The sequence below is a fragment of the Balaenoptera ricei genome, chromosome 16 (assembly GCF_028023285.1).
Source record: "Balaenoptera ricei isolate mBalRic1 chromosome 16, mBalRic1.hap2, whole genome shotgun sequence".
Lineage (NCBI taxonomy): Eukaryota > Metazoa > Chordata > Mammalia > Artiodactyla > Balaenopteridae > Balaenoptera > Balaenoptera ricei.
The window spans coordinates 47,405,665-47,424,802 of NC_082654.1; the positions used below are offsets into that span (position 1 = coordinate 47,405,665).

Sequence of the window (19,138 nt, forward strand, 5' to 3'; positions counted from 1 at the left end):
TAAATCAGGCCTAATTTTTTTTAAAAATCCTCAAAAATGAAGAATTAAAAATTACACTCCCTGAAAAAAAATTCAACATTGAAAATCTTCAAAATACAGCAAAGACAAAATTGATAAATAGTTAAAACTAAATGTTTATAGTGCATACACGGGTCATTTCCATACTCACAGGTGGCCAAAGCAAAAGGCCTAAGATCTTCCTGTAGGATTATTTACCATCAGAACAGTCCACTGCTTTAGAGAATGTCTTGAGTCAATCAGATAACTAAAGAATAAGTAGTACTGTAAAGTATCTTTTCTAGAAAAAAAAATAGTATATGCCATTTCATGACTCAAATTTGGTACTTTAAGAAATTTTGGCAACTTTTTTTTCTTTCAGTTATTTAAATTGTTTACCACCAAGAGTATAAACCTAAACATTATGTGATTATAGCAAAAAAGGAACTGCTACATGGTGGGGGGGCGGGAGGGACCAAAGTGAAACCGAGCTGTTCTTCAAGAACTAGACACTGCTACTGATAACAAACAAAGGGTCTTGACTGGTTTAATCAACTCATTCCGGTCTATGCATCTACAATATCTTCCTGGAACTAATTTAAAGAAGACAAAAATGTTGGAGCTAGGGTTGCCAGATTTAGCAAATAAAAATACAGTCGGCCCAGTTAAATTTTGGATAAACAAAGACTTTTTGGTAAAGCATGCCCTATGCAATATTTATACTAAAAACTTATTCACTGTTTACTAAAATTCAAATTTAACTGGGTGTCCTGTATTTTATCTGGCAACCCTAAGGGAAGCCAAAATCAATCCAATTTCCTCACTTTGTAGCAGAAACTGTGACCCCAAGAAGGGAAGTGACTTGCCTAAACCTAAACCAAAGATCAAGGAAGTCGGTTTGCTTTCAAAAGAGAAAACATATTCCACTAGGTCACGTTGGGCTCCACTCATGGTCCACTCGACCTCTGATTTTCACACACCTCACAGAAGCACCAAGCAGACAAGTTGTCAAAGGATATGGTTTTCCTCTTTTAATATCAAACTGTGAGTTCTAGTAAACTTACCAACTCTAGTCTTCAAAAACAACAAATGAGGAAACTATGTATTTCTCTTAACTTAAAAAAAAAAAAATCCTCCTGATAATCTTTTTTGCCTGCACACCATCACCTCAGATTCTGTTTATGTTCACTCACTACATAAAACAGGACCTCCTTTTCTCCCAAACCTAGTTCTCTCAGGGGTATGGGAGCCGGGGAAGGGGGGAGGAAGACAGTATGGCAGATAAAGATTCTGATTTTGACAAATTCGGCTTCCAAACAACGTTTTAAGAAAAAAGGTTCCGTTGCATTTTTAAAAGCCTGGGAGGGGAGAAAAAAAGTAACATAAACCATTATGACTTTCTCTAAGTTTTCTATTAAAAACTTCACCCTAGTGAACAAGAATCCAAATAGTGTCAGGTGAAAAACTCAAAGCCAAACAGAAACTCAGCAATTAAAAGACAAAATATCTACCTATGCTTTCCCTCTGGCAGCTTCCAATGTATACAGGCCTCTCTCGAGATCACACACGTCGGAAGGGTAAGATCCTCAGAAATCACCTAGTCCATCCTTTCATTTTACAGATGTGGAAACTCAGGCCAAGGGGAGGGCTGACTTGCCCAAGGTCTCACAGCCCGTCGGGGGCAGCACTTCAACTGGGACTCCACGCTGGCAGCCCCGGGCCCTCAGCGCCCGATGGCTCCTGCGGCCCCCGGCTCGGCCCGGCCCAAGGGCAGCCTCGAAAACCGGGGCGGAAGAGCCCACGGCCCGGGGTCGCTGCCGCCTTTAGGCCGGCTAGGCGCCTGGGCCCCGGCCCAGGGCGGTGCGAGGCCCGGGCCTCGACGGCCGCCCCCGACCCGCCCACCTGTCGCGGACCGCACAACTGGCAGCCACACCCCCTGCCGGGGCCGGGGGCTCGGCCGGCCTCGACGGCGGCCAGCAGCGGCGGCTCCGCGCGGCGCAGGGTACGCCAGACCCGAGGCCGCAGGAGTTACCTCAGGTGGGTGCTGAGCTCGCGGCGGGGAAATCCCCGCCCGCCTCGGGCATGCCGGAGACGCGGACGCGGCAGGGCTGCAGCTCGGCCACCGCTAAGCCTGTTTACAACCCTCCGCGGGAGGACGCCGACTGATCTGTCACGTGACGCACACGTCACGTGCTCGACCGGGGTGGGGCAGAGGCGTTGCCCAGCGACGACGGCGCTCTGGGGGCGGGCGTCGGTGTCGGCGCGGTCTTTCTGCTCTCCCACCTCATGGGCAGCTGTGCAGAGTCGACAGCCGGCGCGCCCTGATCAACCCGGGCGAGGAAGAGAAAAGACCCACCACCAGCTTCGTCCTTTAGTGACCCCGAGCCTAACCGCATGTATCATTCTTGTTTTGGAAGGGGGAGGGAATTCGGTCCGGCATTATGATGTTGAACTTGAAAAGAAAAATGGAAAATACTTCTTTACCCAAAGCTAGAAAACAAAGGGAGAGCAGAGGAATAAGCAATAGTGGTTTGATTTGCCTTAACGAACACTTTTGTTTACTTTTGCTCCCTAATGTGAATGAAGGTCCACAGCCTACCATCCCCCCCCCCATCATAGAAAGGCTGTGAAGAGGGCTTATGGGACTTCCAATTTTTATTTTAAATTATATTTTATTATCGTTTCCATGATTAGTCTTTGTATATGTAAATACAAACATATCTAAGTAAATATTTGATTTGGCATTAAGCTTTTGTCCACATCAAACTTTCCTGATTATAGCTCTGTCACTGTGTTTGTAGTGACTACTTCTACCAAGTGTAGTTTTCCTAGATCAAACTTTGCAGAAGTAAAGTCTCAGCCACTGACAGTTTCTCCCATAATATTCATTATAAGCTGTGTAATAAATAATTTGTATTATTTCTTACTAAATTCATGAGTGAATTGGGAGCGAATACCCGCAAATATGCCAGTTGTTATGTTGTCCTGGTGTGATCTACTGGGTAATCACATTCCACCATACATTTCCGATCACTTTGCATACTTAGCTATCTATGAGCACATTGACAGGGTCAAAACAGTGGACTCAAAATATCCTCCAGGTCAACAGGACAAGGTCAAATATCATCTTCATTTCTATAACACACCTAGAATGCAGCACTACAAAGAGTACAAAATATAGTGATGGATCTTCGGCAATATTCATCTGTTACTATGGAAAATAGGTTACAAGGCCAGTTGCCACAACCTGGTTGACCTTTTCTGCAGCCTCTGGCAACAGATGTTCCACGAAGGCAGGAACAGTATCCTCCATTGGTATTCCTTATCTGGGAAGCAAAGAAATTTGGCTGATCCGTGCATGTGGAATCCTGCCATCCTTCGGTAGGAAGTGGCAAAGAACTTTTGTAGATCCAGAAGGATCTGTGGGTTAGGCTGTACTCTGGAGGCAATGCTAGGGTGAGCCAGGACTCACTGGAATTCTGGGGAGACATATAGAGATAAAAATTGATTGGTCAGTGGATTAAAAGCCACAGGATTGGATGAGCTCACACAAAGCACTAACTTTGATACCTTCTGACCTCAACCCAGAACACAAAATACATTTTCTATACTGACCAAATACATGTATTGATCAATATAACTTAAAAGTTTCAAGAAGCAAATTTACCTTCCCTTTCTCTTCCACGTTATTCTGTTCAGTTTTTTAAAACCTCTGCTCCCAACTCAATTGATTTTTTTAACTGAATACTAGTTCTGTCCTACAGTTTGAAAATCACCGAAAGTCGCTGACCGAGGACATTAATTGCACAATTGCTGGGGAATAAAAGAGAGATCCAAAGGCTAGTCATATGGAGATTAGACTTTAGAGATTAGAAGATAAGCAAAGGAAATTTAGGAGCAGCCAGAGGTAAGAGGAGAAACAAAACAGAGGAGTCCTAAAGACGAAAGGAAGAAAACGTTTCAGGGAGAAGAAAATGCATGTGTCATTGGTCCTGAGAAGTTGAGTAAAATGAAAATTGACCTTTGGATTTGGCAGTTTACAGATCATTGAGAGCTTGAGAACAGAGCAGTTAAGACAAAGTGGTGGGGATACAAGCTTGATTTTTTTAATTTATTTTTTTCAAGCTTGATTTTAGAGATAGTAAATGGTGACAGCAAGTAGATGTATTTCTTTTTGCTGTAAAGAGGAGCAGGGGAATGGGTAAGAGCAGGTAAGAGATGTGGGCGTTAAGGTTCTCTGTTTAAATATTTATACGCTAATAGAAATGGTCCAGTGATAAGGAAAGATCGATGCAGAAGAGAGTGAAAGTCGTATAAAGAAAATCCTCAGGTAGGCTGGAGGGATCATCTGTAGATAGGTGAACAAGGGTTGCGAGCAGGCAGATACAGATAGCTTGGTAGACTTGTTTGACACAGGTGGAATTTCTTTTCCAGTTATTCATAGTTTAATAAAATAAGCTGAGAGTGAGGAGGGGGAGAGATGTTGCTGGTGGTTTGGGGTTGGGGGGTGAAAATCATCCAGGAGAGTACAACATCCCAGCCCAGTTCCGGCCTCAGCCCGGAGATTCCCCACATGGACGACTGCTATACCTTTCTGTTTCCTGACTTCCATCCTGCCTCCTACAGTCTTTTTTCTACGCGATCACCAGCATGATTTTTCAAAACTTAAATCCCATTATAGAAACCCCCAATATTTTCCCAGTTCAGAATAAAGTCCAAAGTTCTTGCCTATAAAGTCCTCCATGACATAGCCCTTTATTTCCTATCATCTCCCTCACTTGCTTTGCTCCAGCCACCAGGCTTCTCTGCTATTTCTTCATTACCTCAGGCAAAGAACACTTTCCCCCATTTCTTCACTGCCTTTGTGACCTTACTTAAATGGTAACTTTCTCATAGTGGCTGTATTTGACCACCCTTTTTAAAACAACGCTCCTATCTGTCACCCTACTCTGCTTGGTTTTTGTTTTAGCACTTATTACCAGCTGTGGCAGAGACATTTACAGCTCATGAAATGTCCATTCCCCACCGCCATAACTCTTGCAGTTAGGTAGGGCCACGTGCCCAGCTCTGACCAATGGGCTGTGAGCAGAAGGGTGCTTCTACACTTCTAGGCAAGAGCATATTGGAGCCACCATGCAACCCTCCAGCTCTCTCTTCCCCTGCTGCAGCGATCTCAGAGACCACAGGTTGCACTGGCAAACCACACAACAGAAACAGACTGAATCACTGAGTTACCTTATCAGGCAGTTGCCCTGAAAAGTTGCCTGGCTCACTGAATTTTGCAAGGGTGAAGAATAAACTTCGTGTTAAACCACTGAGCTTTGGGGGTTAATGTGTTACCACATTGTAACATAACATCTGTTATAGTCTGAATTATGTCTCTTTAAAATGTATATGTTTAAGTCCTAAGTCCCAGTACCTCAGAATGTGACTGTATTGAAGATAGGCCCTTTAAAAAGGTAGTTAAGGTAAAATAAGGTCATTCAGGTGGGCCCTAATCCATTATGACCAGTGTCCTCATAAGAAGAGGAGATTAGGACACATGCCCATAGAGGGAAGATCATGTGAAGACACAGGGAGAAGGCAGCTCTCTGCAAGCCAAGGAGAGAGGCCTCAGAGGAAACCAATCTGCCAACTCCTTGATCTCAGACTTCTAGCTTCTAGAACTGTGAGAAAATAAACTTGTTTAAGCCACCCAGTCTATGGTACTTTGTTATGGCAGCCCTAGTAAACGAATACATCCTAACACCAATACTCCATCTGGCATATTTATTTTTATTGTTTCCCTTCTCTAGAATATAAGCACATAATGAAAGCAGGGATATTTAGTTCAACACTATGTCCACAGCATTTAGAATAGTGCCTGACACCTAATAGATGCTCAATTAATACTTATCGAATGACTGAATACTCTATTTAAATGAAATTTTTTCCAAGAAAATCTCTGGGGCTCTACTCATTTTGCTAACTTTCCATAATATTTTTTAGATTCTTCTGAATTAAACTTCCCTTTTCATTTCTAATTTTACTAATTTACTTTTCTTTCTTAAGGTAATGTTGATATAAATTTGGCTGAAATATTGTGGAATAAGTGTAATTTTATTCAGTTTCCAGTATTCACTTTCTTTTCTTTTCCTGATTTCCGTTTTCTCTTTTCCTTTGGTTCTCCGAGTTCTTTTCCCAAGTTTTAGATTAGTTATAGTTTTTCTCTTTCTTTGTAAGATAGACATTTCTACCTTATTTCTGGAATAAAGAATATAGCACTATTTTCTGGTAAGTTACAGCTTTGACTGTTGTGCAAATTTTAATAAGTACTATTTATGAAAGTTGGTGTATAAAATAACTTTCTAGGATTTTTAAATATGTGTGAAGAATGTTTTAGTTTTCCATTATTGTTAAACACTTTAATGACAGCATTTTACAACAGAATACTTCTAAGAATGTAGTGTTTAAAATGTCTAGTTTTTATATTTTACATGGATTTTCTTGCCCCCAAAGGAATCAAATACTTGAGAACACATATATTCTCTATTTGTCCCATTTTATTGTCTACAAAAATGTTAAATTCATCTTGTTTTTCACTGTTGACTTGTCCTGTTATATCCACAGTGGATGTTAAGGCACATACTAGCTAGTCTAGACCACTTCTTTTTGCACATTTTTTTTTAAGTTTTTTTAATAAACTATTTTTTAGAATAGTTTGATTTACATAAAATTTTCAAAAGAGTTCCCATATATCCCACACCCAATTTCCCCTGTTAATACTTTATATTAGTATGGTATATTAAAGTCTATGCTTGATTCAGATTTCCTTAGTTTGTTTTCTTTTCTTTTTTTTAATTTTTGGCCACAGTGTGTGGCATGCGGGATCTTAGTTCCCCAACCAGGGATCAAATCCGCGCCCCCTGCATCGGAAGGCGAAGTCTTAACCACTAGACTGCCAGGGAAGTCCCAGGGGCTGTGGGTTTTTGACAGGAAGATCACAGAGGTAAAGTGCCGTTCTCACTACATCTAATCAAGGGTTCATTCTATCAACATGATGCATCATTGTTGATGTTTGACCTTGATCACCTGGCTGACGTAGTGTTTGTCAGGTTTCTCCATTGTAAAGTCACTCTTTTTCCCCCTTTCCATACTATACGCATTGGAAGAAAGTCACTAAGCACAGTTCACAGTTACAGAATGGGGAGTTATACCCACCTCCTTGAGGGAGGACTATCTACAGAATTCTTCTGAATGGGAGATATGTCTCTTCTCAATCATTTTAAAATTTATTGTTTATGTAAGTATAGACTCATGGATACTTGTACTTTGAATTATAATCCAATACTACTTTATTTTATTGCTCAAAGTGTTCCAGGTTTGGCTACTGGGAGCTCTTCCAGTTGACTACTGTGTCCCTTTGACATACCCCATCATTATTGTAGGTTTTTGGTGTGGGCTTTCTTTTTTCAGCACTCCCTTTCTTTCTGGCACTACAAGAAGTCATATATTTCCTGTCCCAGTCCTAGAATCAGCCATTTCTCTAAGGAAGTATGGTATTGTCCTTTATGGTATTAGAAACCAAGATCTGGGTGCTAGGTGTACTCATTGCTACTAGGATGTTATTGCTTCTAGGCCCTCTCAGCTGACACAGCAATGAAAGATATCCATACAATTAAATTTTTTTTTTTTTGGCCACGCCACGCAGCATGTGGGATCTTAGTTCCCCGACCAGAGATCAAACCCGCGCCCCCTGCAATGCAAGCACGGAGTCTTAACCACTGGACAGCCAGGGAAGTCCCGAATTAAATATTATTAAGCAATAAGAAGAAATGAGCTAAAAGTAAAAAAGTAAACTAAAATTTGCCTGTATCTTTCTACTTCAGGTATTTCCTCTACAGCAAGGTGTTGGACTTTATTTTTTGATCTTACCTGTAACTTTTTCATTTTATGACTTAAGTCTATTAGCACTCCTTCCATCCTTTATGAACTTTTCTTCCCTTAATGTCTTTGTTTTAAATGTCTACTTTAAGTATTTCTATTGGTAAACATTGGTTTTTGAAAAATAAGACTGAATATGTTTATATATTAAGGATGTGATTATAACAAAGAAATACTATATAGACTAAAATCTCAACGTTATTCTTTTTTCTTTTTCTTTGTATATAATAAAATGTTTGATTCTCTTCTTGAGCAGATTGGATATAAGCTTTTGGGCTGATCTAGTGTCCCTGAATTCTTTTCATTAGGATTTTGTCCTTTATATTTTGCTTCTACCCCCAACAAACCTTAAATTCTCATCCCTTTTGGAACCTAATCATTCTTTTGTAGCAGAAACTGTAGGTAGCTGACCCAGTCTCCATTTCCAGCCTCTTTCTTCCTTGCTTGAAACTGCTATAATGGAAAAGCTAAAACCTTGATCTCCCAGCTGCCCTTATAATAGTGTTCTGGTCTATTACATATAGGATAAAGTCTCTGATCAGGGCATCCCTTCCTGAATGAAGAGGTAAAGCCCAACTAGGAAAAAAATCTTTATGAGAATATATATATATTTTTTCTTTTCTTTTCTCCTAGGTCTCTCCCTCATCGTTAACCCCTTTTCCTAGCTAATTATCACTTGTTACTCTTCGAGAGGTTTCAACTTAGAGTACTGGACTAGATCAGATGCTTCTGTTGCATATTTGCATATGTCCACATTTTTTCCTTTATAATATCTATCAAAATTATAATTAAATAATGGCATGATTAGTTGTTTAAAGTCTGTCTGTATTGCAATGTAAACTCCACCTGTCAAGTTCACCTATATTCCAAACAACTAATTATAATTACTTGCACGTGGGAGGCACTCAATAAATATTTGAATGAAGGAGTTTCCAAAAGAGGATTACCTGACGAAGCACAATCACCAAGCACACGTAAATTAAGCAATACTTCCACTTTTATCCTTGGCCCCTACCCACACTAAGCAGTCACATTCTTCATAGCCATGTACAAAATCATCAAGTATTTGAAAAAGATCAGTAACACAAAAGAAAGATTAACACTGCGAAATAATCCAAGAAAATGAATTGAAAAAATTCAACTAAAAACAAAAGTTTCAGTTTCCAGAAATAAAGCTGACTAGGTTATTTGAGCCACTCCTCCGGCTGAAACTGCTGGACAAAAATTTTAAATGTATATATTCTTAAAGAATCAAAGAACTGGCAAGATTCTCTAGAATCACTGGGCTAAAATCTAAGTGAAAGCATGCATCCAAAGAGGTAGGCAGAGCACTGAAATCCTGTCTGTACTAAGTGTATATGCCAAACCATGACTCACAGGGCCAGGGAGACAGAAGTCAAGGCTCAATATCATTCAAGGGAGACCCTCTCCCCTCCAAAGCTGGGAACGTACTCCACCCCTCACCCCTAAAGCTGCAAAGAAAGGTAACTTGGAGCTGGTGGGGAGGCTGGCTGAGATGAGCAGGAACATGTGAGAAGTAAACAAAAACCAATCACTGGAATGATTAGAGATAGTAAGTACTGGTAAGGATGTGAAACAGAGGACTCTCAAACTGCTATGAGTAGAGATAAGCTGGTAAAATCCACTTTGGAAAATTCATTGATATCATCTAATAGGTTGAACGAACACAATAATCATCCATGATCCAGCAATTCTGCTCTTAGGTGTAGACTCAAAAGAAATGTGTATACATGTGCTCCAGGAGACATGTGCACAAATGTTCACAGCAGCATTGTATATAATACTCAAGGCTAGAAACAACCCAAATGTGCATCAGCAGTAAATGGAAGAATAAATTGTGGCACAGTCATATAGAAGAATGCTTCAATAAATAAGTACAACTACATGCGACGCAAATAAGTCTCATAATCAACACTGGTTGCCAGATAAAGAATACATGCCATACAATTCCACTAGGTAAAGGTTTTTGTTTTTGTAAAGCAAAACTGCAGGGATACATGCTTAGATGGTAAAACCATTAAAAAATGCAAGAAAATGACTATCACAGCATGGAAGGATGGTGGTAGTGATTGGGAAAGGGTAGGAGGCAGGAATGAGTTCTGGAGTACTGGCAATGTTTCGTATTTCTTAACGTGGGCAGTAGTTACACAGAGGTTTGCTTCCTTCAGGAAGTAACGATGGAGTTGGCATCTGAATAAAGAATGGGTGTTAACAAGGGAAAACAGGCTGGGAAAACTAAAAGTTAGTGTGGGCAAATCCCAGAAAGCATGGATAAACAACAGTACAATATGAGGCTGGAGAAGTAGATGGGGGCCAGACCACAGGAGCCTTACTAGTAAGAAGGGTTAAGGATTTGGGTCTTTATTCTAAGAACACAAGAAGTCACTGATACATTGCGAGCATCGATGTGCTCAATTTTTTGGTTCTGCAAGCACACTACAGTTAAGAGTAGACAATGGGTTATGAAGGACACAGAACTAATTTAAGGAGCCCAGTTAGGAAGCTATTGCAATAGCTCACGTGAAAGCTATGGTAACATGGACTAGGGTAACTGCAGAGGAGTGAGTGAATTTGAAATAACTACTGTAACTAAAAATAACTAATCATTTTGGACTAAATATGTGTCTCCTCCATATGTTGAAGCCCTAACCCCCAGTGTGGCTGTATTTGGAGTAAGGAAGTAATTAAGATTAAATGAGGTCATTAGAAAGAGGCCCTGATCCCATGGTATTAATGTCTTTGTAAGAAGAGACATCAAAGTTCCGTGTGTGCACACTGAGGAAAGACCATGTGAGGACAGAGAGAGAGCAGCTCTCTGAAAGCCAGGAAGAGAGATCTTACCAGAAATCCACCCTGCTGGATCCCTTGATCTGGGACTTCTAGCCTCCAGAACTGTGAGAAAATTAATTTCTGTTGTTTAATTTCTGTTCTCACAGTTTTCTCTGTTTAAGCCACCCAGTCTGTGGTATTTTGTGTTACGGCAGCACGAGCAGACTAACGCACTAAAAAATTGGGAAGTACAGTCTTGAAGTATTGTGTTATCATGCTAAATTCCTTACCTGTAATAATGGGGCATTAAAAAATAATGTCTATATTGGCTACTGTTATGACGGTAACTACCAGAAAAACTAAAATAGAAATTATTAAAAGAGATTGGGGGAGGTATACGGTGACATTTTTACTTTCATTTTTCATCGTTATATAGTTTTTCTAAAACTATGTAATTTACTTTCATCAATCACTTTGAAAGTTTAACATAATTTTCAAAGAAAAATGAGAACATCATACCTTCTTTCCTAAATTTCAGTCATTCGCGTCAACTTTTATGATTTTTGTTGTATGTACCCTTGCTTGGCAATTTTCAATCAGTTTTTTTTAACCTATATCAATTTATTTTATTTTCAACTTAAGTTACTTAGAGTTACATTTTTTTCTGATACAATATATAATTATTAAAAAATGTTCATCCATATATCACTTAAAATCATCTCATGTTCCAGGAGTGGTATAGGGGTCATAATTTGGGAAACACTGCTACATACAGGACTGAATTATCTATCATGATGGCATAAAACCATATGAAACATATATCAGAAAATTAATTCCTGTCTTCTTTTTTATAATTAAATACCTCCACAAGTTACAAACTGATAAAATTTTAAAACATCTTAGTATTTAAAATTCCCATATTAGAATGATTAAAATTCACTAAACTTGAATATATTTCATGTAGGTAAAAGTTAAAATTTTTCAGACTTTTAGTGTTGCTAAAACCAAATGCTTGCTGTTTAAAAAAATCCAGAAACTAGATTTTATTATATAAAGTTAGTTTAGTTATATAAAGCAATATAAATGCCTTCGTTTTTTGTCATGGTAAGCTGTCCAATAAAATTAATTCATTTAACTAATGTTTAACCAGTGCCTATATGCAAGGTATTCTGCTAATTACTAGCAATGCAAGGATAGATCGGAAGTCTCTAAAAATTATGATCACTTCCCCGTAAGAATTTAAGGCATAAAGAAATGCCTCCCAGGGGATATATGTATGTGTATAGCTGATTCCCTTTGTTATACAGCAGAAACTAACACACCATTGTAAGGCAATTACAATCCAATAAAGATGTTTAAAAAAAAGATATATATATATATATATATATATATATATATATATATATATATATATATAATTTCTTGAATTAAACTGGTTTATTTCTCAGTGACTTAGAAATTAGAAAAAAAAGACTCAACTTTGACCAAAATCTTTGGTAAACTTAAAACAAGACTTATTTCTACATGGTCTTGGTTTATAAAGCATAGTGCACTAAGCATATACCAAACATTTCCTAAGCATCCATATTTATCTATAGAATAAATATGTCTTGACCCATTTTTCAGCAGCCTATCCATGTAATAGAGTAAAAGCTGAACTGCTCAACACAGATGGAAATATTTTTCATTAGCCTATATAGCCCCCCTTAAAAAGTATGCTATCAACCCCTACTTGCATCACTACTCCACTAATTTCTCACCTTTCCCTTTTGTAAATGTATTTCCTTCTTGCTCTGAAGGAGCATGCCTTCAGAGAGATGAAGGCATCTTTCTCCACTCAACATTTAATCTCTTATAGGAAGCAGAGGAAGGGTAACGGAACTCTTCATTTCATTCAGCCTTGCATGGAGAAAGAGGCCCTGTGGCCCTGTGGAGCACCTAAATTAGCTTTCTGGTACCAGTGCAGATCCCACTTGGGTTGGACTAGAGTTGCAGAGTCTACTTGGGTTGCCTGCCAGCTATTTACCAGGGTTCAGCATCAGATTCAACTAAGCTTCCATAAAGCAAGTGGCCTCCCAAAAGCTGGAATGGTATATTAGCTACATCTGGGGAGCAGGGCCCTTACACCTTAAAAGCGTTCTTTTATACTGACAGTCATTTTTTCCAAGTAGAATAAATTACTGATTTATTTAATTAAACAGTTTTAAAGTATTTATAAAAGAAAAATTATTGTAAATAATCAAAATCATAATGAAATAGAATATTTATTTGAATTTCTCCTGGTAATAGCACTCAACATAAGAAAAACAAACCAAGCTGTGAGATTTTGTTTTCAGTATAGCCATTTTTCAAAAAGTGAAAAGTTGGGTTCTGTATTTAATGGCAACAAGTGGGACATCATCTATTTTAAAACTACCATTCAAAAAGTAGTATTTTAAGAAATATATACTATGATTAACATGATGTGTTTTATAGAATGGATACATATCTGAATGCCAGTCTGAATATGGAACAAATATATGTGTTAAAACCACACTGGAAAACCAAATGTTCTTTTTTTACAAAAAGCTTGAAATAAAAAGGAACTTGCCAGTAAACTCAATAAACTTTCACGTATGGGATATTTGTTTTAAATCCCCACCCACCCCACCCCCACAAAAAAAATTGTAGATTTGAGTAGAGCCATTACATGAAGGCTCATTTCTGTACAACATGGAAGCTGGTTACATAGTCAATGTTAACTTCCTAAAGTGCATCTTTTGAAGACTTGTCTAGTAAAACTGCAGTATCAAATATAAAATACTTAACACATGACATGCAATAACAAAGCTAAATCATTATAAAGTTTTTTAAACTACTTTTAAAACTTTTGATTCACCAAAGAATAAAGATGTCAAATACAGTAGCATTCTCGTTCTCCAACAGTATGCATAATATGCTTTTGTTATTTGGCAAATCTTTTGGAGTCGAACAAAAATAATGCAGTCTAAACAATATTTCTTCTGTCATTGTAATACGATTCCTCGGGCAGAACAGTTAGGTGCAGAGCAAGAGTTAGATTTTTGGAAGTTTTGGTGCGTTAACCACAGGATTTGCCTCCTGTAAGTATCTCCTCCCTGCACTCTTGTAATCATAGGTGCAGTTGTGAGTTTCTGCATAGCGATGAGATGCACAGAAGTTGTTTCCACATCTAAAGCACAAAAAAAGTTTATGTGAATAGTCACATTTCTACAAGAGCCTCATCTCTTTGGGAGATCAAAGCTTGATTTCAGGTAGTCCAGCAGGAGCCCTTTAGTTCTCTTTAGAAGTGCAGGGCTGACATTTCCCTTCTACTCATAAACAAGCACAAGCACCCCCAAAAAAGAACCGGTTAACTGTCTATGAATATGAGACTTTATAATAAAGAATCTCTTCTGGAGTGAAACAGGCTGTTGACCTCTAGGAAGTAGTAAAACTGCAAAAAGCAATAAATATATCTACCACTTCCTCTTATATCTAGTAAACCTGGGAGAACTCTGAATTTCTGAGAAATTCAGTCTCATAAGAAAATTAAATTATGTAAAACCTAACTATGCCATGAAAGGATTTTAAAGTACTTCTAGCAACAAGATAAGCTGTTTCCATTCGAACAGAATACACTCTAAAAAGCAGCAGCTTTGTTTAATGCCTGGCCTCAACCTAAGGGCAGACACCATCCTTGGAGCATATTAGCAATGCTAATGAAAAAATAATTATGGGTAGGAAAAAATTAATTATTTTTATAAACATATTATTCATCTGTTTTGAAAAGTGTACCATATAATCATAATTTATAGTACATTAATGTTAAATTTAGTCCTTTTTTGTTTAATTTAAAATAGAATCGGGAATTCCCTGGTGGTCCAGTGGTTAGGACTCCACGTTTCCACTGCAGGGGGCAAGGGTTCAATCCCTGGTTGGGGAATTAAGATCCTGCATCCTGCATGCCACTCAGAGCGGCCAAATAAATAAATAAAATAAAGTAGAATCTTGGAGGAGGGGTTCTTCCAAGCTACAGTCAAAGAGAAACCAAGTATATCTATCGTAAAACAAAGAAAGTACACTTCCATTGGTTTATATATCCTACTTTAAAGGGCAGGGGAGGATCTCATGACTTTGGAAACACATAAGCTATCTACTTGCTCTTTACTTCAGCCAATAAGGAGTTCAGCTGGGTCTGCTATTTGAACATCATCTTAATGATGTTATGAATAGGCAATTTAAAGAACATTTTGTATTGTATCCCCACACCGGGTCACCACAAAGAAAGCATCTCAGCTTTTCAGCTAGCCAACCTGCCTGCATTCGTAGCTAGTAGCCAGTCCAGTTTTCTTTCCACAAAGAAAACAATGCTTTGTTGTTTTCTTCTTTGTTTGAATAGGGGCTTTCACGGGTGGGAGGTGATGAGTACATTCTCCTGTAGGAGAAAGCACACCTTGATTAATACAGACATAAAATTCTAGATGTGAAATACTATTAAAACATTAAACACATTCCTGCCACAGCAAACCTCTAAGCCATAAAAAATTAATTAGTGCTTTTTTCTTATATCTAAAAGTATTTACAGAGTTGCAAGTAAAGATGCACTAGAACTGTTATATTTTTTAAGGTGGTAGGTTTCTACTGACTAAGACATATTTTTAGGACTTATATTTTTTACATACCAACACCTTTCTAATTATTTCTGAGGACACTCAGTATATTTAAAGTATACTGAACTTTGGCAGAGAATCAAGAAGAAGATCTGGTTCAAAATCATATTTATGAGGCTTCTGAGGAACAATATAATATGTATTACAATCACCCTGTTCTTTCACACCAAGAAGGAGCACAAGAATATCATGAAACTGGTCTTGTAGACCTAATTATACCATAGAAACTAAATTCATCAAACCACGAGCAAGTTATTTATTCTTTCAAAACTTCAATTTGTTCATTTTTAAGATAACAGGACATGTATTTTTCTCCCTAAGTTTCTAAGTGTTTAAAGGTCAACTCAGTTCTCACATACAAAAGCATTCTGAAAATTTTAAATGTTATATTTATATAAAATATCATATTATCAATAGTGACTCACAGGGTACACTGCTCGATTTCACAGTACTACTACCTTTTCAGAAAATATTTACTAAATTCTGGGCTATTGTAACAACTTGATTTTTTACCTTAAAAATAAGAGCACACCTGCTATTATATGAGAAAGAATTAAATCAATTTCTTTAAATACTAAGTGAAATGCTTTTAGAACTGAGCAGAATTCCAGCAAACCCCACTCATAAGCAGAGAGACTCAATGTCACTATCCATACTTGTTACACTAACAGTGTAAGTACACAGTGCGTGGTGGCACCCAAAGGCCAAAAAACAAGAGGCAAACAAAGAAAGCAAAAACAAAGGGAAGAAGTGAGAAGAAAAATGGTAGAGTGTCAATAGAGATGATACCTATTTTTACTACTGAAAAAGGTTTGAGAGGTCTGGGCTTAATGTTTATCTGGCAGCTAAAAGTCTCTGAAAATCCTTCAAGGGTTTGAAAAGTTGGAATTACAATTAATTGGCACTATGCCTTTTGCCATGACCCAAACTGGGTGCTGGATATACAAGCCCAGTAAAATTAAGTATGCTTTATTACTAGTCTAAAATACAGTCCCAGATCTTGCCCAAAACTGGAAAAAAAAATTGCCTAAAACTGGAAACTAACTTATGACTCCTAATGGTGGCCAGGCACCAACTCAAGTTAATAAGCACTTTCTTCTTCAAGTGCACTTAGAGTTATCAAGAACATTTCACAAAGGTGATGGGATACTTTCCTCTTCTTAAATAATAAAAATAAGACAAACATTTTCACAGGACACAGAGGAAAGGCATATACTACCAGATATCCTCTGAAGCTCATCTAATTGCAATTATCTTTGAAATTCATGCTTAGGATATTCTTCCTTAAACAACAGTAGAAAAAAAAATCTGTTGACGAAAATTTAGTCCAGTGTAGTCATATTTTCATGTTTTTCTTTGCTTGGGGGTGCTTAATGCAATGTTTCCCAAGCTTTTTTTTTATTCAAGAACTCCTGTGAATGTGCAGAAACAGAGAACATAGTAGTGACCGAAATAAGGTGGCACAGAAACATAACCACAGTCTTCTCCTATGACAATGGTTTCCATATATCCTTCTACCAACCAGAGAAAAAAAAAATTATTAGTCATATACTCCATGCTAGGAACCAGCCCTAATATATAGGTTCCCTACTACCAACAGGAAAAATTCAACTTCTATGGATTGACATTCAAGGTCTTACATGTCCAATATGACACCTTTCTAACTTTCCAGAGTCATTTTCTGTCATTTGCCACATCATACCCACCCTGAATGATGTGCCAGACCCATTCACATGTGCAATCTTTTCTTCTAAAATGCTCCAGTAACCTTGTCAACCTAGTAAAACTCTACTCATCCTGTAAGAAGATACCATCAATCATCAACTCCTCTCTGAAGCCTTCTCTCAAATGTGTAATGAACATATGAATAAAGAAAAAGTCAATAAAATAATGCCAATGCGAAGAGTTGCTTTTCAGAACGAGAGTAAAGATATTTGGATTAACTCACTTGTTTGGCATTTCCTAAATATTGGTCTAATTGGTCTAATTAGACCAGTATTTAGGAAATATGGTCTAATATTTGATCTAACACAATAATCTATAAAAATTCACCCAACAGAATAAGGCAGCAAACGAAGTATTAAACAGTGTTCAAGATGCAAGTTTGGTAATCATCTGCCTAAAAATGATAACTAAAGCTATGAAGATGGATAAGATTTCCAAGGGAGACCCTACAGTGAAAAGCAAAGAGGACCAGTGGAGGAACTCGATTAAGTCACTTAAACAAAACTTATGCCAAAACTTTCACAGACTCTTCTAGGTAATTCAGAATGATACAGTTATTAATGAAAGAAAACAGCGGCAAGTTACATAGCTCTAGTTTGGAGAATCATCACTGCAGGTACCAGCTGATGACTTGACCTAAATGAAATCAATCAAAAGAGTATACACCCGGGGGCAAGCAGAGGGACTGGTAAAACAAGTTAAAAAGAAAACTGAGGCTTAAAAAAACCAAAAACAAACAAAACCAAAAATCTACAAAAATGTAATAGCCCAGAATAAAAAAAGAAATAAAAAGGGAGAAAGAATGGAAAAGAAAAAAAAAAAAAACTATTTCAAGAAGAAGGCCATAACAATCAAGTAAGATAAGGATACAGAAGTATCCACTGGATTTGAAATTATGGAGATCTTTGGTGACCTCAGCAATGGCAGTTTCAGAGGAGCAGCGAGAAGAGAAGAAAGCACTGTAGGCTGAATTAGAGTTGAGAGAGTTGGGACAAGTACAACACAAACTTCCAAGAGGCTGAGCTGTGGGTTAGGACTGGACAGATTTAAATAGGTGTCAAAGAAAAATAATTATAACATTAAAAGTAGATACATTACAATAATCAAAACAGTGTGGTACTGGCATAAAGACAGACATACAGATCAATGGAATACAATAAAGAACCCAGAAATAAACCCTCACATATATAATCAAATGATTTTGACAAGGGTGCCAAGACCATTCGATGGGGAAAAGGACAGTCTTTTTAACAAATGGTGCCTCGAAAACTGGATATCCACATGGAAAAGAATAACGTTGGACCCTTACATTACACCATATATAAACATTAATTCAAATGTATGAAAGACCTAATGTAAGACCTAAAACTATAAAACTCCTAAAATAAAATATACGGGAAAAGCTTCATGTCACTGGATATGGCAACAATTTATATTGAACACAACACCAGACACAGGCAACAAAGGAAAAAATAGACAGATTGAACTTCATGAAAATTAAAAACTATTGTGCATCAAGATATTATCAACAAAGTAAAAAGGCAACCTACAGAATGGGATAAAATATTTGCGAATCATATATATGGAATTAACATCCAGAATATATAGAGTCACCTAAAACTCAACAACAAAAAACAATCAAATTCAAAAATGGGCAAGCAATTTGAACACATATTTCTCCAAAGAAGATATGCAAATGGTTAAGCACATTAAGAGATACTCAACTTCACTAATCATCAGGGAAATGCAAATCAAAACCACAATAAGATACTACCTCACACCTGTTAGGATGCCCACTATCAAACAAAACAAAACAAAACAGAAAATACCAAGTATTGGTGAGAATGTAGAAAAACTGGAAACCTTGTACACTGCTGGTGGGAATGTGACATGGTACAGCTACTACGGAAAACAGTATGGCAGTTCCTCAAAAAATTAAAAATAGAATTACCATATGAACCAGCAATTCCACTTCTGGATATATACCCAAAAGAACTGCAATCAGAGTCTCAAAGAGATATTTGTATACTCGT

The 19,138-nt window shown here is 37.7% G+C and overlaps 2 protein-coding genes across 10 annotated transcripts in view; both read right to left on the minus strand.

Moving 5' to 3' along the window:
* MARCHF8 (membrane associated ring-CH-type finger 8) overlaps nucleotides 1–2,163 on the minus strand; it is a 111,105-nt gene extending 108,942 nt beyond the window's left edge. For 3 of the 4 annotated variants that reach the window (XR_009497945.1, XM_059899771.1, XM_059899775.1), the window contains exon 1: nucleotides 2,030–2,163. The gene's annotated coding sequence lies outside the window, so the exon portion shown is untranslated. The other variant, XM_059899773.1, reaches the window with a different exon arrangement.
* Nucleotides 2,164–13,366: 11,203 nt separating this feature from the next.
* ZFAND4 (zinc finger AN1-type containing 4) overlaps nucleotides 13,367–19,138 on the minus strand; it is a 76,778-nt gene continuing 71,006 nt past the window's right edge. For all 6 annotated transcript variants that reach the window (XM_059899244.1, XM_059899242.1, XM_059899241.1 and 3 more), the window contains 2 exons: nucleotides 15,028–15,145; nucleotides 13,367–13,900 (listed from right to left, as the gene is read on the minus strand). In XM_059899244.1, the coding sequence (XP_059755227.1) occupies nucleotides 13,765–13,900; nucleotides 15,028–15,145 (254 nt within the window). In that variant the 3' untranslated portion in view covers nucleotides 13,367–13,764. The remainder of the gene's footprint in view (nucleotides 13,901–15,027; nucleotides 15,146–19,138) is intronic.